Genomic DNA, 27,225 nt, shown 5'->3' with positions numbered 1-27,225 from the left:
TGCATAGAAAATAAAATAAAAGTGCATATGCAGGATTTAACTCTGTAGTTGCTGAATATCCTTGTAACATATTATCATTTATGTAAAATGACCATACTGATATCTACAGTATATACTAGGTCTTTACCTTTATAATCTTGTGTCTCTTCCATCAATGCCTTTATGCTACCCTCTGGGTCAATTTTTCTATGTTAACAAGACAGCAATAAAAAGTCTCGTCTCCAGAAGGCAGGTGGGGCTGACAAAAATATGTGAAATGGACAAAATTTCTGAACTTTATCTTTTATGGTGGAGGCACATAGATATCAAAAATAAGGCACTGGGATCAGGGAAAGTGAGAAGCTTCTCCCCATTGAATTAGTTACCAGAGTGAAGTCCCACCCAAGATGGTGGTGATGACATCGTTGCTTCTGTGAAAAGACTGAATTCATTTGCTAAGAAAAGAGCAATTTTACAGTTATTTTTCTAATTTAGGGCAGGTTTGCTCGAACCAATTTCTTTCCCCAAACATAACCATGTGCTTTGGTGTCTCAACAAGAACCAAACAGCAACTGAAGACAAAAGCAAATCTGGTAAAAAAAATAAAAATAAATAAAAATTAACACATAAATGTGAGGCAGTGAAACAACATCTCTGCACAGAAACTGGACCAAGCTACCAAGAAGCAAAGAGTCAAGAGTCATACTGTCATTGAGGGAATCTCCGTGTCCTCTATTTTTGTGTCTCTGTGTATTTTCCACACTGGTTTATAGTTCTAACCTTATGCAGTATGTCTAAACTAAAGAGGCCATTACTTGTTCACTAGCAGTGGGTCCCAAAGTATTTAAAATGTAAACATCTCTGTCTCTCTGCTTCCTGTAGCCTGTGAGGATTCAAACCAGAGAACTCTACAAAGAGAAGATTACAGTCCTGTAGCTCCCTGACCACACAAAAACCATGATTGTAGATCTGCTGAGTATATATAGCACCGGTCCACTCCTTAATGTTGAGTATGGTGGTGGATGCATGCCACTGAATAGGGAGAATCACAGCCAAATTATACACTGAACACATGACATTTGGCGCTGATGTTGTCATCTATCTGTCCTGTCGTCTGCACAGCAATGACAACTCAGAGAATGCATTTGTCATCACAACTTATGAAACATTTCCTAATGATTTTTGCATTCGTTCATCAGTCATGTATGCAAGTTGGCAACAGGAATGCTATGCAATAAAACTCTAATTATGAGTTCAGATAAACAACACCATGTGAAAAAGCTGCTGTTGAAGTGAACTGACAGCTCTTATCAAAATCATAAAAAGGAAAACTTGTTCAATACTCTGTGAAATGTTTATGGAAAATGTTCCAACACATTTAAGATTTCTGTGAAAGTTGTTATTGTTGATTCAGTAGCATTTCCAGCTGCAGAGATTGTTTAATCGGCTAACTCTACACTGTCTGAAAACAAATTCCAGCGGGGTCGACTGAGCCAAGACAACAACAAAAAAAAAGCACCATATCCTCTGTCACCATCAGCTTTAGGGAGACCAAACAAAGTTAGAGATTTCTACGGTATATTCTCAGAGGAAAGGTGTAGCAAAATCTCCATGAGATGTACGTGGGAGGGGTTTCTGTTATGTGTATTTCTGTATTATTCTATTCATATACCTCTGAGTTAAAACGGATCTGGCAGACGTTGCAGGAGATGACCGGCCGCTTGGTCTTGACCAGAGGAACTCCGAAGGTGTGGTTGATCACGGCCTTCTGCACCGGGTCCATCTGCCAAAGAAGAAGACAAAGAGAGAAGGGAGAGGAGGGATTTGTGAGCTATAATTCATACTCTGCAGGTCTGTGCTCCCAAATCACTGGTGCCATAGGTCAATAGGTCAGTCTGTCATCATGATGTGAGGGGTGTATGCGCTTATTTCTCTAATGTAAGACAGAACTGGAGAGAAGAGAAGTCCAGATCTTTCCTCTAAGTGACCAAGCTTAAAAATCTGCTTGACCGCATGCAGGGTGGATAAAGTGCACAGACAAGACTGTTTATAGTATATTTCACATGTTTAACTTAATGTCTGAGCTTATGTTCAGCAACATTGTTGACAGCATGTTGCTACAACTCAAGCTCAAGCATCTTATCGCTCTGATCCTGTTCAGGTTGAGGCATTACACTGTCCCCGTCTTGTTTGTTTCAGCTGGGATGTCAGTCATCTTTCTGGTGTTAAGCTTCTTGTATAAATTTACTAACTCGCTTAGCAGCACCTCCAATGTGTCAGTCCCCCTCCCTCATTCAAATCTGTCCTGGACACAAAATGCTAAGCCTGCATTGATCTAAGAGGGCTCCATTCCAATTATTTGTCTGTGTTTGAAGCTGAATTTATCCAGCAATCACTATTAGTTGACCTTAGCATTAGTCTGGCCTGGTGTAGAATTCCACAACAGACAATTGTCTGATGCTTGTCTTAAACTATAGCAAGCATAATTTATAAAAAGAAGTGTCGGGGTGTGGAAAAACAATAAAAAGAAAACAAGCTTGTGGCCTGAAAAACTGCACGTCTTTGATGCATGGTGTTTTGAATTCATAAGGTCATGAGAGATGAATGTTCCAGATGGTCATCCAAGTCTAATGCAAGCCTGTTAGTTTGAAGAGACAAACACTAAATGACTCAGTTTGGTTCATTGCTGCATTTAATCTGGCTAATCACCAAGTTACCCCTCAAGCTATCTTACACCCAGAGACACAGTCTCATCTAATTTATTAATGGCTTAACTGCCTGTGGAGAGACAGAGAAAAAAGCGAGTTGAAATTAATATTCTAATAAGTCAAACATAAACAATTAGATGTTTTACAAAGAGCGAGTTACCAGCAACTCCTTTGAACAAACAACAATATGGAGAGGTGCCCAAAGCTGGGTAGCTGAATAGTACAGATTCACAGCATCTGGAAGACTAAATGAGTGACAGACTGGAAAAGTGATTGGAACAGATAGAAAAATAAAGTTAGGGAGAATTGAGAAAGAGCCCAGACAGAGAAATATATGGAGAGGGAGAGAGAGGCCCAGCCTGGACATCCTCACGCCGTACATTCTTATCTCATTTGGCTCTCTTTCCCATACTCTACGTTCCACAACTCCCTCTTGTTCTCGCCACAGAAACAGTATTAAGCTAGTTTTTCTGCTGTTTGCTTTTAATTCAGATGGATTGGGGCAATTGGGGACAGAGAAGAACGGTCTGAACATCTACACAAAGAATTAGCTTGCCTGATATTAAGTCACTGATCAAATCCATACAGCTTCTGTCAGATGTTGCCAGAGCTCTGTCATAATTTTGACCCTTTATCCACCCGTCTGAGGAGAGTTCAACATGAGGGTGACCATGAGGAGGAGATGTACAGTAACTGCTGTACATAAATCATGGGGCTTCTTGCTGGCCAGTCAGTCCAGTGCTCTATGTGTGGGGTTAGCCATGATCCATCCTGTCAATACAGCTGTTAAAAACACAGCTGCCAAAAAGCCTTTTTGGAAGGCAGCTCACATGCCTCTTACCCGAATTCTCTCCAAAAACATGTTCTCATTAAATAGGAGCAGGGCACTATGATGTAACTGCAGAGGGGTTTTCCAAAACCTCACACACACAATTTTGAGAAATTCAGCAACTGTATTTTAGATTTGATTCAAGCAATAATAGCTCAAAAATCTAAAGAAATAAAAATTCTTATCTTGACAAATAATGAAATAATGGTAATGTTCTTCAAATGTGGTTCGAGCTCTGCCAAACATGAGTAACCACGCAGACTCCTGACTTGAGTATCCCTCACTGGTAACGTCAACAACCCCAAACAATCTTAAGACCATTAAAAAAAAACCTGACACTACACAATACAATAATCACATGAACTACCTTTTCTTTTATTTGTGTGTATTTGTCTTCATTGTGTCCCGCATTTGAACTGTTTTTCATCTTTTTTTTAGCTTCTTTCACTTTCCCTGGTGTGTTTGATCAACTCCCTGACAACAAATGTTTAGAGCGGTTGAGTTCCTCCAGAGAAGGCTGCACTGCTCTGTACTCTCAGCAAAACCATTCTGGCAGCCATAGTAAGGTGCCAGATAAAAGCAGCCTTTGAAGCACAAGTTCTGCCGTTCTTTTGACATGAGCCAGGATTAAGACATAGTTGAGTGGGGGAAAAAATGCAATGAGCTCCAAGAATTTAGGTACTTACCCTCTTCTCCTCTGTGTCTGTGGTGGCTTGAAGCTGCATTGGTCCTCCTGTGTGTGTGCTGCTAGCTGAGGTGAGTGTTTTGGTCTCAGCATGTATGAGACTGACAGTGTGCGGTACACCTTCCTCACTCATTCAGCCTGCTGTTGTGTTGTCAAAGCTGAATGCAGGCAAACTCAGAAAAACAGAGCTTACACCTAGTGATGCATTGCCGGTTTAGCTTTCTTTGTTTTCTTCCTTTGAGCAAACTGCTTTTCTTTTAGATGCTGCAAGAGAAATTTTTCCCATTTTAACACATACCCTAACAAGTGTCCGTTCCTTTGATTCAGCCTCCTCCTCCTCCTCCACCACCTCTCAACTACTTTTCCTCTCTGCCTCACTCTTCCCTGTATTTCCCTCTCCCCGCTTTCCAGTTTTCTCCTCCCCTTCTCTCTCTCTGAGTCTCTTGCTCTCTTCCCTCTTTGTTGTGCACACTCAGTCTGCCCAGACGCTGCCAGGACTGTGTGTGTGTGTGTGTGTGTGTGTCCTCCTGCTTGAATCCCACTCTTCCCCAAGTTCACAAAGTTTGAAATGGGTAAAGGGTCTTTCATCTAAACTTACAGAGGCAAGTATCCCTGTGATGGGGACAAATGTTTTTTTCAAGGCTGGATCGTTATTTGCTTCCGAAATATATGAATTGTGAGATCATACAAACACAGAATCATCTGAGGCTAACAAAAGTGCCCAAACAAAGTGAGACACTAAGGAGAGTTTTTTTCAGGTTTATATGTAGAAATTTTGTTTACAAATTTGATAACCAATAATAAAGATTAAATATTGCCTTTGATCAATGTTTTAATCAGTCATGGTCAAAAAGAGTTGTATTCTCTTTATAACAGCATTGGTAACATACTTTTCAACAAAATGATCCCAAAACACAAACATATGTGAAGTCATATGAGCTGTCGAAGTCCAGGGTTTATGAATTAAATCAAGTTAATTCAATCAAATGACAAAGCAAGCATATTTAAAGGTTATCTTTAAATATCTTTCTGAAAAAGAATTTAAATTAGTATTAAATTAGAGAGTTTATCGACAGAATATACATACCAAAGTGCTTGACGACTAATCGCAAAGCCTGAAAATGGCATAAATATTTGTCACGTTCCATTGTTTTTAAAAAAAAATAAACAAGTCCTCCTACAGAATATTGTTATAATTTTATTCATTCACCTCAATAAGGCTCCTAACTTTCAATTGCACCCCTACAAATATGACTCAGATAATCATTTTCCCACCAGAGCAAACGTCCTTCTCAAGTCTTTTGTTACATGCCCTTGCTTACATACAAATAAAACATGTTACGACAAAACATTGTCACTTCATGGTTGACTTTAGAAATCAACATATCTTGGTTAGGGTTGGAAATCAAAACTACTTGGTTAGGGCTGGAAAACAATTATAAGAGCTGAAAAAAAAAAAAAAGAATTATCTTGCTCTCGCGACCACTTGAGAACACATATCTTTTAAAAGTAATTATGAGATATATGCACTTGCATGAAGAAATGCTAAATGGACAAATTTTGGGGAGGAGCAAGGTCTCAAACATCTGTTTTCCAACACAACAATAAAGACGTTTCCACCGTCAAGAGAAGGCACAAACTGATGCTGAAAGATTTTGCTGTTAAAAGTGCTCAAGCAACAACAAAGTTCAAACCAAACCTATTACCACTGGCTTTTGGACAGTTTTACAGAACAATGGGTAAGACCACACAAGGAGTCGGACTTGCTGTATTCTAAGTGGGTATCATACTTCCTAACCCTAAAGGTTTGATGAACTATCATTTAAGTAAAAGATCAGTACTGGAATGCAAGTGTTGTGAAAGAGGTCCTGTGCTGCTCAAAATGTAGCTATTTAGGAGAATGGTGGCGGGATAGTTGGCAGACTATCGGTCATTTATCCTCTCAACACTGTGTGATCAAACTGCATGAAAACACCTCATTTTGTATCATTAGTAAGGGTATGGAACAGGCAGTTCATCTCTGCAGTGCGCTCGTATGTGTCTGTATTACTGCTACAGATAAATAATTTAGTCTCCTAACTGTCAACAGGCACACTGAGTAAGACAAGCAGGTAGAGGACAAATCCCATTAGAGAACAATTAAAGCTGTATATGGCTTTGGGAGAAGCCATTCCTCAGCTATGGGGATAATAACCCTCAATGAGAAGTAGAATCTCATTACAAATGTAACAACTTTTTGAAACAGAATGAAAGCATAATCAACTGTTGGGCAAATGGAACTATTCTTAGTACTATAGTACTTAGTGTTCATTGAAGTATAATGTGCATCAAAATTAGCCAGTGTGTCGGTGCATAGAGGCACAGGGAGGCATCTAAGACAGCGATGCCAGTGATGTAACAGGGCTGCACACACTTACTCTTAGTCTTCCTGCATGAAATTACTCAAATGCGCAACACTAAGTTAAACATAAAACATTTTGTGGATAACTGAGGGCTACAACTTCCTCCACAGAAAAACACAATTGCAGCCGCCAAAATCGTTTCCTTTTTTTCCTACTTTTTACAGCACATGTGATTTACTTTGAGCACTAGACCTTTAAATCAAATACCAACTTTATATTCATAGTGTGTTAGTCATTTCTCTATTGTTTTCAGTACATTTCAAGATAATCATTTAGTCTTTTTGTGCTCGTATGGCGTAAAGCTGTAAGATCAGAATGTCTTCCAAGCCTCTCCTATGGCCCCATCTTCTGGCCACAGATCTGAAAAGCACCACTTAATCAGGGCTGCCTCTCAGCCATCAGTAGCAACAGCTATTAACGTACACAGTATCCCTGTGGACCTTCAAACGTAGTTAACGCTCTGAAGACGAGGATTGGAAGCAGAGTGATGTTTGGAGAGCAAGACAGAGAGCTCCTTAGGGAATGTTGCAGAGGCAGTAAGGCAGAATAAAGCGAGAAGGATTGCATAGCTGTGCTAACAGAGATAGGGGTGAAAACTGAGAGGCTACATAATGTCAGTGTCTTTATGAATCCACATCTGCTGGGTTGAGTATAGTTTGGCATTGAAAATGCTTCCACTTAAATCAATGCCCACTGAGGGCTATTAAAATAACGTTGTTGTTAAAGTGTGCTTAACAGTGTCTTGATTCCTGTCAGTATGTTTGTCATGACAAGCATGTTGAAAGCACATGCCAGATATTTACAATTAGTCAAAGGCAGTTGCCATTTTGCCTCTTTGCGAACTGCAGCCAAATATACCACATGACACATGGAAACAGGTCCAGGAATAGCACTGACCCACACATTGTTCATAAAAGTTCAGTAATTTTATATGTTACTGACAAGAAAGGTGTTGACATTGTTCATCGGTGTCCGACACCACATTATGCTGAGCTGGTGAGATGAGAAATGTCTCTATGCTCTAATCAAAGTTATGTTAGATAGAGCCTGGGGAAAAAGGAAGAGGAAGATCCCTTTCGCTTTCTTAAAATAAATACCACATCAAACAAACTGTGGTGTTTGAAGTGAACAGTTATAAGGATGGCCGCAATAGTGCTCTTCAATTATTGGTCTTTGACTTGAGGAATAGGCCAGGGTTTGTGTAGATAAAATATGTCAGTCTTGGGAATGCCCTGCTTTGCTAATGTATGCATGTTAACACAGATGTTGACTCAAAACTCACCAATTTAAAGACATGCTTACGGTAGTTCATCTAAAACTATGTCGCACACAGTCAATAATTACACTGCATGCACAGGCATGATGCAAATAACCCGCTGCACACCACACAAGGTTTAGAAAATTTGTGGGGGAGCTGAAACCTCTTCTGTCTTTTCCTTTCTGCAGTGGATGAGTTAAAAGACTGCAGTGCGTGTGTTTGTTTGTGTCTGTGTGTCTGCATTAGCTCTCACTGTGTTGAAGTTGTGGAAGAGGCTCATGCTGTGTGGTGGAGGGTGTGTTTCCATGGGGAACTGCAGGAAGTGCTTCATGTCCAGGTGGGGCTGGATCATCGTCGGGGTCCGTAAGAACGTCGGAACTGCTGCCCCAGCCCGGTTAATACCTCCTGAACACAGGAAAGGACAGATGCAGGATATGTTTGAACATTACATTTCATAGGACAAACATTTAAAGCAGTTTCTGTTCTGTATGTTTTGTAAAGTGTTAAAGTAAAGGTGTGAGACAGAAAAATAAATGCTTAGCTTGTAATCTATCATGTGCTGTTTTTTCCTGTTTTGTGTAGCTGGATTAAAAAAAAACAAAAGACACTGAGGAATAATTATGCTGCAAAGGCAACTATATCAGTGTGGACAAAGCAAAGGTATGTGGTGACCGAGACAAGCAAGCAATTTATAAACTGTGAGGAAAAGACGCATGAGAACAGTTTAAGATGCTCCAGTGACTGCAGTGGACTAAACACTAAAAAGGTGCAAAATTGTGTGTTTTGTGAAATTTGTGGCATTCACATCAGGCGTGACGGATTTCATTGTACTACAAAGCATTCACATCAAATAAAGCAGGAATGCCTGCTGAGGAAAAGAATGCCACAAAGGCAGCAGGGATTCCTGTTATCCACCTGCCTACCAGTCTGCTCTCTTTTCTCATCTCCTCTCCTGGGAGACATCTGCAGCTTGATGATAATGAGTTTGATCTCAGCACACGTCGCTTTATGTCACTGTGACTTGTGAAATTCAGTTGGATCACTTATTTTGGTCTAAATATGGTATGAATGAACATTAGCCTCAGATTCCTCTACTCATGTCTGACAAGTGCTCCCTGTCTTTCTTTGACTCCAGTGATCTGTTTTCTTTTTTTTATAGGCACTTAAAGACACAGCTTATGAAAACCAATGCAAAGGCAGCCAAGATACACACAGAAAACACACAGAAACTAAGGGAACTAAGCTGATGTGTAATTTCTGCTATTAAAAAAAAGGCCATATGAAATTGACTTAATGATAGTCAGCTCCCTTTTCTCGTCATCTCTCCCATCTGCCTGCCTCTCCTTCTTATCCCCCTCGTCTCCTCTCTAACCTCTGTCAAGGATGATAGTGATGGGGCCCACACAGCAAAAGTCAGCCTCAGCAAGCTCTTAGATTAAGCCTCTTAATATCCGCAACTGGATTTCTGTGGCTTTCAAATTCCTCCGAGACTTAAAGCTTTGCTGCTCTCCTTTTTGGGATTGCTCTAAGCTACTCTTCCGCTCTGTGACTCCCTGTCCCTCGCTCTGCTGCCTACTGCAATGCATTTCTACCTGCCTCCACACTTTCACATGGCAATGTGAGCATTATTTGACACCTCTGTGTTTTCATCAAGCTTAACGCCAACTGAAAGTGATCAGAGAGCCTAATATGACTGCTGCATGGACGAATATGATGTTACCAGATGGGGCCTCTAAAGTTTGGATTAGAGAGAGCAGGAGTGGAAGGTATAGAGAGAATGACTTTGCTGAAGTGCAGTGAAAGTGCTGTCTCAGCTGCCTTCTGCTGTGCATCTGTAGGCCTTGAGGTGGAGAGGACAGCATCATCACTTCTAGTTAGTCTTGTAAGTGTCCTCCACTGAGCAAACCCCAAATGTACACATGCTTACACATGTATGAATGCGTAAAACCCTACTCAATCATTCTTACAGCGTGAGAAATGCATTCGAGGTCTTGTGCTTGTTGTTGGTTTCCAGCTGGTGTATTTTTGCCTTCAAACATTATCACATCAAACTGTATTTTAAATGCAAATATGAATAAATAAAGTGTATTTGTTTATTGTTCCAAATATTGTACAATTGTGCACTTTCCAGTCTTCAAAGCTTCGCTCTTCCTAAATTTTATTTGTTGAGATGAGAGCGGATGGGAGGTCCAACAGTTTTCTTCTACCTTTACATCCATGACTGATGATGGCAGATCATCCTCTGGGGATGCACCACTAAGAACACGACTAGTCCTGCTTGACAACATTTATGATGACATTCTGCCATGTTTTGATACATGGACTGCATCTTCCTCTCTGAGCAAACATGTGTGTGACTGTGTATTTTGTTTGAAAGCAGCAACACTCTGTTAGCCAAATTTGCACAGTAGTAATGTTTGCAGCTCCCCAGGGAGTCTGCTCTTGAGCACGGAGACCGCTGTTGGCAGTGGGTCAGGCATTGTCTGGCAGACAGACAGAGAGATTGGCTGACTAGAGAACAGAACATGGCTCTGCAGCAGCTGAAATCTGAGGAAGTGAATGGAGCTGCGGACCAGACAGGAGTGAGAGGAACAGTCGTCCTTTGAGAAAAAGACAAAGTATGTCCCATAAGGCCCAAGTGTACGTTTGTGGAGGCGTGTGTGCATGTTTGTCAGTGTGCATAAATCATACTCTGGCTACAGTATATAAATACCCCATTAATTTAATCTCTCTTTAGGGATCTTCTTAGACCATAAATTAAACAAATTGCTGATTGGTGCAGGAAACATTCTGTGCATATTTACATTGTTTGTGCAAAGTGTAAAAAGTGTCCGTTTGCTGTGTTCTGATGTGAAGAGAAAACGCTGCATTTGAGGCGGAGCTACAAAAAGAAAAAATGGGAATCTTTCTTATAAAAATTGTTGTGAAACAGCACATGGTGAAATAAACTTCAACCAGTGTTCACACGACTTTGTGTCTGTGCATATTATGTATATGAAGGCATAGCTCAACAATCAATACGATAATTATTATTTTGATAATTATTTAAGAAGTAAAAACGGAAATCTTCTAGCCTCTGAAATTTGAAAAATGCAAAATTTGCAAAATATTCCTATTTTTGTTTTATACTATTGAAAAAACAAAACAAGCTAGAGACATAACTGTAGGCTTGGGAAAAATTGTCATAGGTATTTCACACCATCTTTTGGCATCAAATGAATCAATAAATATGGATTAGCTGATAGAGCCTAACTATTAACGAACATAAACGGTCGCTTGTTGAAGAAAATAAAGGTAAAAAGTTTTTACTCTTAATTATGATATTCCCTCTTTTTTCTCACCAATGAACAGAATGAACTGTGTGAATTTAACTGTGAGATAAATAGCGTGGACTGGATGATCTGAGGGGACACAGAAAGTGATTTGGATGTTGTTAAACCCTCTGACATGACAGGAATCCTACCAGGCTTGTAGAGGGCTATATAATCAGAGCTCCCTGTGGGACACTGCCAGCGGGCTTGATGTTGCAGCCAGGGGATTGTTAGAAATGTAGGTCTGTGTGTTATTTTTCGTGGTTCAGACTTTGCAAGAACCATTATGAGTTCTGTGGCCTGATATGAATTTCGATTCAGGTACAAACAGTGTTCGGCACTGAAAGCTAGGGAGTACATGCCAATGCATTAAACACACTCACTTACACAAAATAGCCATGCTGAACTTCCCTTACGAGAGGTTCCCTTTTAAGAGGTAACTATAAGAAGACCCAAACCTGCTGTCTAGTAGGTGGATGGAAGGAGGGTTAAAATGAGAGAGCTCTTAGAACTGGAGAGATCAAGCGACTGGTTCTCCTATTTGGAACAATTTGCAAGCCTGCATGGGCCTGATAAATCTGCTGTTGGCCACTTTCCCTGCTCCTCCTCCACTGGGGGGAAATATGTGTGTAATCATACACACATACATACACACACAAAAATAAATTGTGTTTGTGTATGTGACTCATTCAACTCCCTAATATTCTCTATGTGTTTGGGTTTAATACTTGAGGCAGCTTATTGAATACAAGTTAAGATCAAATAGCAGAAGAGCCTCAGCACTGTCAGGTACTCACTGCCTGTCTTTTGCATATTCCGTGTCTGTTTCCCACTTCATGGAAATATAATTCAGCGCATTAAGATACTGAAATGGAAAATTCAGAAATGATTTCAAAGCAGTGATTTATAAATCCAAATAATCAGTGTGAAATGAGCTTTAACCTGATCATTTTCAAAAGAGAAGGTATGTATTGTTTTGTGTGCTACATGTAATTTAAACTGTGTATGCTTTAACGATAATGTGAGGCTGGAATGGCCATGCAGGGTTTGCAACCTCAAAAGCTGCTCGAATCTTGAATGAGCTTCAAAACAAAAATTCTGTCTCAAAAATCTAGGCTGAGATAATCTTTTCATGTCTTGAGATTATCTAACAGGCTGTAAGGGTTGTGCCACACTGTGTTCAGCCCTCTCTCCCATGGGCGTTTTTGGTGCATTCAGAAGAGAACAATGGGAGCAGAGTGGTTTGCACCAGCCATGCAGGGCAGGCACAGATGTGCCAGAATCGTTGGCATTGGGAGCAGAGAGAGGAACGTGGTGACAGTGAGGCTGCCAACTTGCCTTTCTGCAGGTTTGTGAAGCAAGCACCTGCCCTCCACATCCCCCAGAGGGAAGAAACACATCACTTGATACTCATTTTAGAGCTTCTGATGTTTGATGTTGGAACATTATAGATAGCACCTGATTTGGATTAACATAATAAAGCAACAGCTAAGAAATATCTTCAAACATATCAAAGTTTAGTGCCGAGCAGTAGCTTTAGTGATTTACTATGTAACATTCATAATTTATTATATCGACCAAGTGTTTTTGGCATATTGAGATTTCAGGCCAACTGCTGCCTCTAAATCCTGAGAAAACCTGCCCTCGGCTTATGTATACATTATTGAGATAACTCTGAGTCAGTAAGATGATTTAAAGAGAGCAAGGCTGCACTGGGAGACTCCTCTATATAATTCCAGCATAGCTTCTTATCAAACCTTCTTTTTTTGCCTCTCTTAGAGACTCATACAGCAGAAACAACACTGGCATCTCTTCAGTCTCAGTCTAACAGCTGATGGTTTCTGCCTGCCTGCTGACTAATTCATGTTTTAGATATTTACGTGAGTTGGCAGACTTTTTCAAAGCGAGGTGAAAAGGAGAGGTCTATAAAACTATAATAAATTCCTTATAATTACCATTTAGTGGTCAGGCAGAGCTGTTGTGTACATCCCTATCCACCTGTTGTTTCACACAGGGTGTAGTGTATTTATTGTGTATATTTCTTTGTCTCCATTCCTTTTACCTCGGATTTTTTCCTAGCCTCCCTCTTGATGAGCTCAAGAGTGAATTCTATGCCATGCACAGCTGTGTCCGTGTCTAAAATAATAACCAATTCATTTTAGCTGTGGAGGCAGAGTAACATATTGTGGACAAAGAGGGGAGAAAGAATGAAAACATCACCATTTTCCATTCAAGATATCCCTCCAGGCTCAGAACAAACAGGCTCTAAAGGGTCCCTGTCACCTTGAAGGGCATACAAGGGCAATCAACGGGGACCATTTATTTACAGGCCAAACTTCAAGAATAATAACCTTAACCCAAAATGCACAAATTCACAAAGTAAATAGGACTCACAATGTAAGGTTGGCTGATTGATACATTCAACAGACAAACGCATGCACCTCAAAAGACTTTTGGTACCGTGTGTGCACACACACAGTGCTCTATGTTTTTCTCCCACTTCCACCTCATTTTCACACATATAGTGGACTTCCGAGACAGGCCGATGAAAGGTAGCATTTCCCTGACTCACTTGTCTCCCCACGTTTACAGCTGTGTCAGTCATAAAGCAGGTGACTTGAATCAACTCAAACATCCACCACCACATACACACATAGACACAATCTTTCACATTAATTCAAAGCATATGACCAACCTGATGTGTCACCTGTCACTTTGAGATTTTGTAGCACAAAGCACTGCATTGGTCATTAACCCCAGCTGTTTGTCTACCAGCTGCATCTTGAGTTCAACAGCTTCGCAGACAGCTGCGGAAGCAGCATCCTCCCCCCAGATAGCTGTCTCAGCCTCTCTTAGGAATGAATTATGGGTCTCACCGGTAGTGATGATGCTTGTCAGGGAAAGCACCAAGGCACACACGGTGAAGTTTTCCACTTTCATGCAATTCATATAAAACATGAGCAAATTCGACCGCAAAATGACCACAAGAGTGCGCTGCTGAGCCCCTTGATGCAGTCTTTTGAAGTTCTTTTTTTAGCCCCAAAAAATCATTATGAAACATCAAAACTGCGTCAAACTTTATCTCTGCCATCTTTTCTAATCACGGTATGCTAATTTCTAGTTTCCTGTGAACGTTAAAACATGCATACAAGGTAGGTGGAGAGAGATAAAAATCTGTTTGATTTACTATCTGGGACTTGTTGGGTTATGCTATGCTTTAACGGGAGGATTATGCAGGGAGAAACTGGGAAAGCTGAAACCTGTTTCAATGCCACAACTGAGAGTTGGCTTCTGTGTTTGCATTTGGATTGCGTGCAAGGTATGTGGGCTTGATTATGTGGTGTAAAAAGGTTGTAAGAGCTCAGTTACTGTGAAATGATACAGTGGTCAGAGTTCCAGAATTTAGCAAAGCGTTTAGTGTTACTCTAGCCTTAATCCAAATATATGCACAGTAGTGAGATTTGTGAACACACACTAACTCAATCTCCAAATAACTCAAAAGGTGCAGTGACAGGGGTGATATACTATTGATTGGAATAACTAAATAATGAAGAATGAGATTTTGCTGCCTAACTGAACTGTTTTTATGTATATATTTTTCACATCTAAAAAGCTCAGACTTTCTCTTCTAATTAGAGGTCTTTTAGATTTAGCCAAACCTACCAATTTCAAGAACAGCTATTTTGCTATATCATTTTGCTGTAGACTAGGAGTAAAGTACAGGCTACAGCATGTATAGCAATGTCCTATGTGGCTAGAATGAAAAAAATAAAAAATACTCAGAGCTTCAGGGTCAAACAAAGTTAAAACAGCTTACGAGTGATGAGAGCTTGTAAAACTCATGTGCATAGTTTATTACTCTTAGGTGAAAGTGTAAACAAATGGAGACAATCATCCCCCTCCTGGACACACATACACTCACCAGAAACTCTATTTAGTGTCCTTTGCAATGTGATCGTAGAACTTTCTTCTAGAAAAGTGAATTTCAAGAGCCAAATCAATCGCCAAAATATCACATTTAACAAACAACACCAAACATGCGTTATAGCCTCAAAACAAATCCACATTCATACATGTGCATGATATAACTCTCTCATAAGTCAGAGTCCATGTTTCCTTCTCTCACAAAGGGAACACTGTGCTTAATAACAGACCAGATGAGGTGGTAATGACACCCTGGTGAGATAATATGACAGTGGCAAGCCTTAAAAAGCCTCCCAAAAGATCCCACCTTGATCTCTCCTAAGTAGCTGAATCAAGGCCGGGAGGACTTAATTGCCAGTCTGTCTCTTTGGTAGACACAGAGGAGCGACTGGGAATTCCAGGAAAGATGGAGAGCAGAAAGATGTAAAATAGTGGGATGGAATGTAGTGAAAACAGCCTGCCTTTGATACTCTACCTTCCCCTGAATGTCACCCCACAGCTCTATCATACACATTATCCAGAGTATTCAGGAATACATAAGAGAGCTGATGTACATTCTTGAATCACGTCAGCAGATGCACACTCTTTTAATCCTTCAGATAAATCTCTTGCTGGCTACAAAATGACCATCAAGTGAACTTTCGTTTCTTCCAGGGTTATGAATGGTGTGCTGGTAAAAAGCGGCACTCGTACACTGACATGCACATACATGCAGACAGCGGACTGATCTTGATCTCTTCTTGTGGCTTCACATTTTGCAGCTCTGTGATCATCCTTGCAAAGATAAAAGTCCCTCAAGAATATTACCTCTCTTTTTACACTATTATCCATACCCATGCTGGGGCGGTAAAGGGGGACTGATGAAATTATGTATCTCTATTACCTTCCACCTAACTGATAGTGTTTATGACTGGCTTCACCTTAAATCAACGACAGCTCAGATAATGGCGATGTGTCGGAGTAGTAGCCATATGCTAGGCTGGAAGTTGCAACTTGTATCAACACTTTCAGGATAGGATAAATAGACTCAATGAAAATATGTCAGAATTGGCCTGAGACTCTTTACATTCCAATGTGAAACCTCCATAGCACGCAATGATAAAAGGATACCGTGCAATTAAGTTTGAATTATAGCACAGGCCAAATTTATTTTGCCGTGCAAGGCTCAGTAAGTGTGGAGCCTCTGTATGTGTATGAGTGTGTGCTGTATGTTGACGGTGAGCATTTGTGCTGTTTTGAGGTCGATAATGACAGACAAATAGCTGTCAGGGTTAATGGGAGGGGACGGCCAGGGATGATGAGAGCACAGAGAGAGCGGCGCTGCACTGCTCAGCACAGGCAGGAGCTGGAGATGAGGCACTCTGAGTTGCTACCTTGTTCACACAGAGGGAGAGTCACAATGAGAGCATAAAGCAAACACATAAAAATACTCACATCCTTGTGCAGTTGACCATGTCAGGTCATCAGCTCCAATTTGCAATCCAAATGTAACATTTATCACTGACTCTGACCCACATGAGTGCATAGAAAACCATGTTTTCTCAAGGAATATGCCACACAAAAAATAAAAATTTGTATTTTGTATATTGATTGCTCTCTGTTAGTGTAAGTGTAAATATGCATGACTGTATGAGTAGGTCCTGTGATGGATTGACTTGATCTGTTCTGACTACCTCTATACATACATATAAATATGTACATATGACAATAGATCTGTAAATATGAAATATTTAATATTTAATCATGTAAAAGTAACACGAATTACTAAAAGCATTAATAAGTAGGAAGATTTACAAACAGAAAGACCGTAATTGCCATTTTGCTTTTCTTCTAATTTCTCCCTCAAGTTTGTTTATGCTTTTCTCTCTTGTGTTCTGTCTGAGCCAAGTGGGTTTGAGTGTGAATATTCTATTTCCTCTTTCTGAAACCCACTTGAGGATACTACTTAAACGAGCACTTATTCTAATTTAACCATCCACCAAAATCTGTTTCTGAACACATTGGAGGTGAGAAATAAGCATGTAGTTATATAATCTTGTATTATATTATATCTGCAGGACCTGGATCAAAAGATTGTTCTACAGTTGGAGGATATGCTCTAATACACTTTCAGTGTAACAGCCAATTTATTATTATAGATTATGTGACCTTAACAGGAAGTGCAATTGCAAATCTTACACAAGTCAGAACCTTCCCACTGTATCTACTTCACAGATGCCACAGGTCACAGTAGCCCCTTTCACACTGAGGAATAACCCGCGTTTAATCCGCGAATTTAGCGTGTCCGCTGTTGGGTTCACACTGCCGACCCGGGCTGCCGTGTCAACTCGACTCGCCTTTCGACCCGCGTCGGACCCTAGTTTTTTTGCCGAGCCGAGTTTGGTGTGAAAGCAATTGACGCGGGTCGGACGTGGTCGTGGCGTGACTTGAGGAGTTAAAAGACAGGATGGACAGCTGATTCAGAACAACAGCGACAGGTGAGGACAAGTTTCACTCTATTTTACATCAAGTTCGAGACATTTTTGAAGATGGCCAACTGGGGAGACAAGGAGGTCCGCAAGCTCCTCAGCCTCCGAGCAGAGGACGTTATTTACCGCCACATGTCGGGACGATGAAAGATGGACCTCTGCTGGAAGGGCTGGCGAGAAAGATGGGAGAGCGTGGTTTCCCACGCAGCAAGGCGCAGGTGACTAAAGCCCGATTTATGCCCTACGGAACCGGACGAAATTCGTCTGTCCAGTCCATACGTTGCTCCCGGAGCTTCTGTTTATGCCTCCGTCCGTATTGCGCACGTCCGTAAGAAATCCTCTAGAGGGCGGTATTATATATTGAGTCATTGTCGGCCGTGGGTTTGAGAAACATGGCGTCAATTGAGGAAGTTGCAGTCATACAAATGTATATAGCCCCTGACCATCTCACAAATCCTCTCCTCCATTACCTTGCATTTTTAAATCTTAAAATGTTTTAATCTCCTACTCTTCGTTCTTCTTCTTCCTCCATAACTTCCGGAGCCAACACGCTCCTGACTCTCTACCGCTCCCACGAATTCCTCTGGTATTGCTCCGTTTCGCCCGGAGCTCACCGGATTGCTAAGCTCTTGACCTACGGACAAACTGACGGATGAAACGACCCCCGGAACCGGGTGAAAGCGTCCGTTTCCGTAGTTAACGTAGGGCATAAATGGGCCTTAACAAATTAAAAGCCATGAGGAAAAAGTTCCATGCTGTAAATGACCACAACGGCAGGAGTGGCAGAGGGCGATTGGACTGGCCATATTTTGGCATGTGCCACGCCATCTGGGGAGGAAGCCACTCTGTATTTAAAGGAAAATTTCGGTAGTTTACAACATCCAGCTGTATTGCCCAATCTACCCATGATTTAGCAATAGCAAAGACGCAAAAAAATGTCATCCGACCCTGACAGTGTTGCTTGCACGGAGATTTCGTACTGACAACATAGCCATGGGGGCATCAATTTATATTGTGTTTTAAACGCTTTTTTTATACCTCTTCTACAGCTCCAAACAACATAACACTTATGTGGTAGTGAGTAGAGGGTCCCTAAAGCCAAACCGAAGTGTCCCGAGGTCTTCATGTGGTCGGATCAGAGCTCTTCCATCAACAGGAGGCTACCTCACGCGAGACATCACGTCACGTGAGTCCGTAGTTGATTGCCGAGTGTGGAGTATCTCGCTCTGAAAAGTCACAATTTCGTTGCCGTTCTTTTTACAAACATAGTCCAGTATTTCTTTCGAAAGTGAAATGAAGTTGTATGCAACATCAAAGCCTAGCTTACTAACAGGTTGGAATTTTGAAATGTCACGTGACGTGATGTCTCGCATGAGATAACCTCATGTTGACGGAAGAGCTCTGATTGAGAGCAGGTACTGGCTTGATTAAATTCATTGTGGACTCTATATCCGACCACATGAAGACCTTAGGACACTTCGGTTTGGCTTTAGGGACCCTCTACTCACGACCACGTAAGTGTTATGTTGTTTGGAGCTGTAGAAGAGTTATAAAAAAAGCGTTTAAAACACAATATAAATTGATGCCCCCATGGCTATGTTGTCAGTCCGACATCTCCGTGCAAGCAACACTGTCAGGGTCAGATGACATTTTTTTGCGTCTTTGCTATGGCTAAATCATGGGTAGATTGGGCAATACAGCTGGATGTCGTAAACGACCAAAATTGTCCTTTAACCCTACCTCCGACGCATGGCTTGTGCCTACGTCATTGTACACGCCCAGCATTTTATGTGTTTCGTGTGACGCTCTGCCACTAGGCAACGCCCCCTGAACTCGGCTTCAGGCGACACGGGTCACCTAAAGGCTCTAGCATGGTTGCTGCGTCTGCTCGCGCGAGCGGTGTTGATGACGTCACGAGTTCGTGCCTGCCATATATAGTGGCGCAAGTCGTTGCGCCAGTAGTTGCAATTTTCTCCGTCACAGAGGTGGCGCTGCTACGTGAAGGTTACCACTATTCTACAACCACGAAAGTCGAGAAGAAAACAATGCCTCTGTCAAGAGCAAGAATACTGTAATTAATGATACTGCTGCAGTATTCGGATCATTTTAATTTTTTAATTCAGTTAATAGAGGTGAAGGTTTGAAGCCCCCGGCATCAACAGAGTCTCTACCCTCTTCTTTGCCTTCACGTATCTGTCCCGTAGCTCCTTCCACACATTCTTACAGAACTCTCCCTCTTTCCCCAAAGTTCTGCCAATCTCTGTCCACGAGTTTTGGGACGTTACGTGGTCCCTGTGCTGTTTCACTGCAGCTTCGTACAGGTGCCTGTACAAACGCACCTCCTCACTGAGCCTGGCCTCAAAATGGTCCATCCGGTTCGTTGTTCTCGGCGCAGCCAAGTTACAAAAATCGACTGGTGCACGACAACGCACTGCGCCGTCTTTTCAAGGGAAGCGCCATGCCTGAAACGTCATTTTGACGTCACGGTCCGCCACCGCGTGACAGACGCGTCAACTATAGCCGCTTTCGGACAGAGTAGTTATAAGAACGCAGTTATCAGAACTGTCCTACTCGAATTTCGTTCTGATAACTGTCCTTCCCCAGCGGAACTGTTTCAGTCTGCATTCGCACATGAGTCGGGACTAGGTCGGGACTGATGCGCCGCGTGTTAGTGTCAGTGACGTGTTACGTTAGCCGTTTAGCGCCACATTCAACAACAAAACAAAACAAAACAAAACCCGGTAAAAGTAAGGAGAGAAGAAAAAACCCCACAGAGAGTCAGGATCGAGCGCAGGCCATACTTCTTCGTTTCATGAAGGAAGAAAGGAGAGCAGAGCGCCGCAGACAAAGGAGACAACGTGTATGTTTAACTTATTAAACACCCGCCGGTTCTGTCTGTGTGGTATGATGAAACATTTCAGCCGTGATAGCATGACATGGGGCGTAGCTACCGACCACCACACACCTACGTCAGATGCGTTCTATAGAACCATGAAAAGACCCGACCTCGGAGATGGAGCTGAAATGGTTATAGGAACTGAGGGAGATGGCCCCGAGTTCCTGTATGTCCGAACACGGGAGAAAATGGAGAAAACGACTGGAAACAACAGATTTCAAGTTTCACCCCTATTCCTTCTCTGTCTTCTTTTTAGTCACTTCTGTCTGCTCTCCTTTTCTCTCAGGTTTCCCTGTTGTAATGAATATTCCTCTCTTGTTCAGCCAGACTAGTAAAATGATCACAGATTTTGTCCATAGGAGATATGGCTGAATATTGGTGGTTTTAGGCAATGTCTGAGTCATAGATGGATGGGTTGTTGGATTGCTATGACAGGGAACCAGGGCATTGCTTTGTTGTGTCTGTTGAAAGACAAGTGATCCAACGCAGTGGCAGGAGCTTTGAAAGAGGAGCATACACGGCCTGCACATCAGTGCACTGCAACAGCAATGGGGATGAGGAGAGAAAACCAGAAGAAGAGGGAGGGACGCAAAGAGGATGCGGTGACATTCTTTGGCAGAAAAGGCAGCGCTCTGGAACATTTACCCTCTCTGCCTTTCTCCACCTGTCCTCTGCTGTCCGTTTTTTCCTCCCTGCAGCCTGTGCAAATCTGCTCCTACTTGGTCCCCAGCACCCTTCCCCCACCCAAGCCCACATTTTTTCCCCCATCTCCTCTTCATCCCTTGTTCAAGGCAGTGATCACACACCCGGGCAGAACAATAGCCAGTGACTTTATTCCCATGCACCTCCCACAGACCAGTTCCCTCAGGTATGGAATTCTATCACTCAACAATAAACAGGTGGATAAACCCATTTACACTTGGGAGGAGCACAACAAAGGCAGCAGATTCCCTCTGAGATTAGACCCCCAGCCTGAAGGGAAGTGTAACATGGGAGGAACGGGGAACGGGGGACAGGGGTGGGGTAAAAGATTCAAGAAAACATAAAGCTGTGCTGTGCTGGTTTAAGAGCACCAACCCCTTTGTAGACAGTTGTAGTGTTTGCCAGTTCATTTAATTGACTTCTATATTCCGAGGAGTGTGAAGGGCAATATGCTATCAGGCTAATAGAGTGGGGGAGGAGGCTTTATGTGGTTGACAACCACTGTTTTTATTTCTACCCTGCAGAGTTTTGTCCATGAATATGGAGTACCCTGGAACAAGTATGTCCTCTAACACATCGCTCTCTGTCCATCTCTGGGTAATTCTTCCACAGCCCAATCTCTTTAAGTGCTAGGAGGTCTCCTCTGTAATGTCACTTGTCATTGGTGTGACCACCAATGACACTTTAGTTTTATATCATCACCCATCACCTCCTCTCCAGGGATTGCAGACAGCTTTGAATGGTATGCATGCTTAAAGGACCAGGGTTAGCAACAATTTCTGGGTTTGACCACACATAATGATCCCTCTGTTATATCTGATTATAATACTGGGGGAAACCCCCTTCGACTAAAACTGGGCTTATTTGTCAGAGTAGAAAGGACTGTTTTCCTTTGTATATCTCATACATAGAAGCTTCATCAAGAGCAAGTGTTATGCCTCTTCATACCACTTCCCATACCTTCAGCTTCCAGCTGAGGCATATTCAGCATTTTTTTTTCCATGACAGCCACTAATGCATTATTCAAAGAACTCTGGTTGAGCTTGGCAGAAATAAATCTCTGGCCAATCGACATATGAACCACAATACACACAGACTTACACACAAGCCTGCCTTCTGTAGTACTGATGCATGATGAATAAAGAGAAAGCGAGCATCCATGAATCACACCTCCATGGAGAGATCTTCAACAAAGCTCAGCAAGGATGAAAGGAGCGCCTGGCTTTTGAAGAGCTATCCAAAGCAGCATGGTAATGAGAGTAATGAGGATATCAGACGCTGAACATGCTGCAATATGCTTGGTAAATATGACAGCTGAATTACATCAGAGCTTCACTCCTGTGAAGCCCAACACCCTTGAAGTAAATATTCTGCCCCCTAGCTCACATTGATATTTAGGGACAACTAAATGTAGGTGTGTTTACTTTTAACATAATCTGTAACAAGCAGGGACAGCTGGTGACGGGCAGCACGGGTTTGCAACCAATGGGCAGCATCCTTTAGAAATGCAGAAGCTTAGTGAAAATAGTTGTGTAGAGTCTACTATTGCATTGAAAGAAGTCTCACAAGCTAGGGTTATATTTCATATGGTTAGGAGAATATAGCTTTTTAACATAAGATTTTCATAAGAGACCTGAGTTTGAAAGACATTGGACTATATCAGGTTGGATTTTATAGTGAAACGTTAACTGATTTGCGTGTGAATAGAGACTTCCCGGCTCCATATTAAGTACCAAAAAGAAAATATGCTTATATTGAGCTTTGGCAGAGTTAATTGAAAATGTCAGTACTTCTCACATAACTGTCGCTATGCTCTAGTCAGCAACCAGTTTGCTTATATTAGAACAAAGGGGTAAAGTTAGATAAGCTCTGCCAAATGGTAACAAAATCCACCATGGCACATCTAAAACAAAAAAATGAAAGTTAAATTGTGTATTTAGGCATCTTAAAAAACTAAATAAAAGCAGCAATTTCTCTTTTTACAACATTTCACCACTTTGCATGGCTTTATTTTACTATTTTAAAACAATATATACTGTCTTAATTTGCAAGTTTTATACATATTCATGGGTTTATTCGCTAACTGGAGGACAGAGCAAGTCAGTCTTTTCCACTGGTTACCTTCTTTGTAAGAGCTAAACAGCTTCTCGCTGTTGCTCTATAGTACAACAAGGGGTCAAACTTCTTGTCTAACTCAATAATAAAAAGACACTGAATGTATTTCGCCAAATGAATGCTAACTCATTTACAAATGAGCAACACCTCAAACAGTTACATATCACACAAACTACAGTATATATAGACATCAACCTAAATATAAGTGTCATTAAGTGCATGGGGAAACTTTTTTTGCTTTGCAGGTTGGTCTCACAGAAATAGCTAAAATTAGCATGATTTCTGACCCCTCCTTTGACAGCACATTGTTAGGAAGTCATGCTCAGTTCACTTGGAGCATGTCCATTAAACCTGGCATGCCTAGGATACTAGGACGACGTGTCTCACTACAGGCTGCAGTGATGACACCACTAAGGAGGAAATCATCAGTCAGAGAAAAACAGAAATTGAGTTTTTTTGGCGTTGTAAGTTTCCTACAAAACTACTAAAGCAGGTTTTATTGATGCTTAACTCCAACCAAGTAGTTTTTGCCAAAACATAAATAATCTCAAACATAGACAATAAGCAACAGCAAAAACAATTTGCCTTAACTTAATCAAAAGGTGATTGAACACAAAAGTAACTAAAGGATATTTGCTGTTTCTGTGTGCCCTCAGACACTGAGAAGTTACCAAGTTGTTCCTCATTACTTTCTGGTGATCTGGATTGTTCATTTTTTTGTGTGTGTCTCTTCAAGTATAGAAGCTCATTACTTTATACTGAATCTGTACTTCATCATTACTTGTCTATTATTTAAATGATAGTTATTACTCAATGATTTTTGTGATTATGGATATGCTCCACAGAATATATTCCTCTCTTACTCATAATTGTCTACCAAGAAGTCCTCGATAAGAAATTTCCTTTTTAACAGTTGTAGCTAATCTATTCCTCACATGTTTCTTAATGGTAACCTAATCATTGAGATTTAAATAAGAGCAACTCAATGGTTAACCTCTTCTAACTGCTAAAAATGTTGAGCCGTATTATCAACACAGTTAGAACACAAACAAACCATGAAGACTGTGTGTGAGGGTGTGTGTACATTAATGGATGTGAGGACTGAGGAAGCTTGAAAAGATAAAGTATTGACATTACATAATCTTTTTGTTTGTTTTGATGATTCAGGGATTCTGCATGTTCTGCCTGTCCTCAACATCCTCCTCAATCACATCCATCCCCACAACTTCAACATCAATGCCACCATTAGGTCACTTAGTGAGTCTGAATATTGGGTTGAAAAGAGTTTTCTGAAAAAGCAGAGAGGAGCAGATAGTTCAGTCCGGCATCTTGGGTGCTGCTTGCCTTTGCGGCTTGGGCTTCATTGTTATTATGATTTATTTTCTAATGAGCAACACTGCCCTCCCCTCTGCCATACAAAGCCTTGATTGAATCTGGCATTCTATTAGCATGTTAAAGAGGCCCAGCTTCATCTGTGAGCTGCTGACTGACAGTGGATATCATCTCTGTAATTGCTCCATATACTGGACCTGGAGCCCGCCAGAGAGACAGAAAGAGGCAGAGGGAAGGAGGAGAGAGGGAGAGGGAGAGGGATGGAGGAGGGATGGAGGAGGGGGGTGGTGGAAGAAAGATAAGGAGGGAGGGATTAGGATTTAAAAGTGGGGATTCTGGAAAGAAGGGAAGAATGGATGAGGGGGCTGGCACTTTGAGCTATATCTCTGTATATCTCAATTTGGTATGGTTGGGACTCCATGCAGAGAGGTGGGAATATATTGTGTTTGAATAATTTTCTTTCAAAGTGCACCAACAGCCCATGACACTTATCAAAGCAGAAACAGCAGCAGTGTTTCATAACAGAAGCTTTGCACGTTCAGAGCAGTTGTACAAGCAAATTATGTTCTACAGATTTCGTTTTTATCAATGTACAAGTTTAAGCAATAAATGGCATTCTAGAGTTAGTGTGTCATGTGCTGCAAGGGCATGACACCTGAGATAATTACGTAACAGCCACACCACATCTCATCCTGTGTCCTCTGCTCCCTCACTGTATACAGCATGCTATTACTGTTCATATACTTACTCACTCCAACTCTTTTATATCAACTTCCCCATCCCCTGCATCACTGAACACTTCCCCTCCTCCTCTTCCAGCTCCAACCGCCCCGCCTCTGTCTCTATCTTTCTCTATGCCCCTTTCTTGCTCTGCAGTAAATGGTTATTGAACAGTGTGTTGTAGGAGTTGCAGAAAAGATGGTTATCCTAACTCCACATGCCATACGTCCAAAATTACCCCCCACCCATCTCTTTCTCTCTTGCTCTCCTCTGATTTGCTCTGCTATGACAGTATGAAATGCAAGCAGTCCAACATCATCATCAGCCCTGTATATTAACATTAAAAGACAGCCCGATGGTGCCTTGGTGAGCGTGTATTCGTGCACGTGAGTATGTGTGAGATAATAATGAGTAGCACAAGCATATTTTCAATCCAAAGAAATCCAGGTGACAATAAGCAATGCCAAGCACACACATATTTAAAGAACATGCACACATCCCATATTTGCACAACTCTGACAAAGTTAACTCTCAATAATGTCAACATGCAGCATGCATCTCATTAGATTGAATTCCTGTGCATGGTTATTGTTTAACTTATAGTCAGAAAGTGATAACTGTTGCAGGAACTGCACAGTTATTGCTGCTGATAAAGACATTTTGACAAGATCAATTTGAATACAGTGTAACATGATGAATTTGAAAACAATATGTGTGAGAAATGGGCCTTCCACATCTGCAATGCCAATGCACACAGCATATTATTCACAAAGTCTGCTTTAAATAGACTATAGGTTTACAAGTTACACTACTAATTCATCAGGTTAATGCTTTTAGGTTTTACTGTCAAACAAAAAAAGAGCTTTGAATATAATTATTGACTGTGATCTAAGCTTTAATTCAATTGCAAACAAGAACAGCAAGAGTATTCTAACTGGAGAGGACATTTACTGTTATATGTCAGACTATCTTAATTCATTCTGGGCATCTTAGAGGAACATTCAAACACTAAGATTCACTATGATCACAAGATTTAACATGATATGATATTTATCGTGATCAAAAGAGAGTCCAGGTAACAATTAGAGACCAACTGTTTGCCTACACTGGTGGCTGAGGGTAGGTTTAAGATGTGACAACAGTTGTATTTCAATTATATCAGAGCTGGGGAATATTTCTTCAATCGAAGTAGAGTAATGGACAAAAGATTTTTTTTGTTTAATTCATGGCATGTTGCAACTTATGTTCTTTACAGTTTGTTTTTGTGTTTACTTTGGTGTTTCTGCAAGTCATGTTGGCTTGAATCTGCATCGTGGTACTCTTTTGTTAATTCTTGGACAAGCGTCTTGTATGATGTTTATTTTATGAAAGAATAAAGCCAAGTCAAAGTTTTCCCATCCCATCCCATTGCCAATTTTGCTTTAGGTACAGAAAAGATCAATATCTCATATCAATATCTGTCAGACACAAGAAGAATTCAGTCGTGCAGTGCAGTATCAAATATTAAGAACAACAACCATGCACGACAACTGCATATTAGTTGGGAAAGCCAGATTTTCACGTTACTTCAAGGGCAAACTTCACACGAATGTTAGCTTGTTTTTCCATGGTCATATTTGCATATAACCATCCCTTGTTATTATTTGAAAAGTGGATGCACTAAATAAAAGGGTCTCAACTCTACAAAAAGTGTAGAATACCTCATCATAATGTACTCTGCATACATGGGAACACACATACACACACGTACACAAACTATAGTCTTCTTGTACCCTCCAGGCACTCCCTGCTCCACTAACACACCATGAAGTCTCTAACACTCAGAGCACATTTACATGACATTATCACTGAAGTGCTATGAAATTGGTGCCCAATAGCATCTGCAAAGGTGCAGCA

The 27,225-nt window shown here is 41.2% G+C and overlaps 1 protein-coding gene across 2 annotated transcripts in view; it reads right to left on the bottom strand.

The window, feature by feature from the left end:
- The window catches only part of znf385a (zinc finger protein 385A), a 58,069-nt gene that overhangs the window by 15,608 nt on the left and 15,236 nt on the right, over positions 1-27,225 (bottom strand). The window contains exons 2-3 of one of the 2 annotated variants that reach the window (XM_075476735.1): positions 8,115-8,266; positions 1,652-1,762 (exon numbers count right to left, since the gene is read on the bottom strand). In XM_075476735.1, the coding sequence (XP_075332850.1) occupies positions 1,652-1,762; positions 8,115-8,266 (263 nt within the window). Of the gene's footprint in view, positions 1-1,651; positions 1,763-4,202; positions 4,531-8,114; positions 8,267-27,225 lie in introns of those variants that run through there. The other variant, XM_075476736.1, reaches the window with a different exon arrangement.

The sequence above is a fragment of the Odontesthes bonariensis genome, chromosome 10 (genome assembly GCF_027942865.1).
Source record: "Odontesthes bonariensis isolate fOdoBon6 chromosome 10, fOdoBon6.hap1, whole genome shotgun sequence".
NCBI lineage: Eukaryota > Metazoa > Chordata > Actinopteri > Atheriniformes > Atherinopsidae > Odontesthes > Odontesthes bonariensis.
Note: the sequence above shows the minus strand (reverse complement) of the source record. Positions and strands in the feature narration are given on the sequence as shown.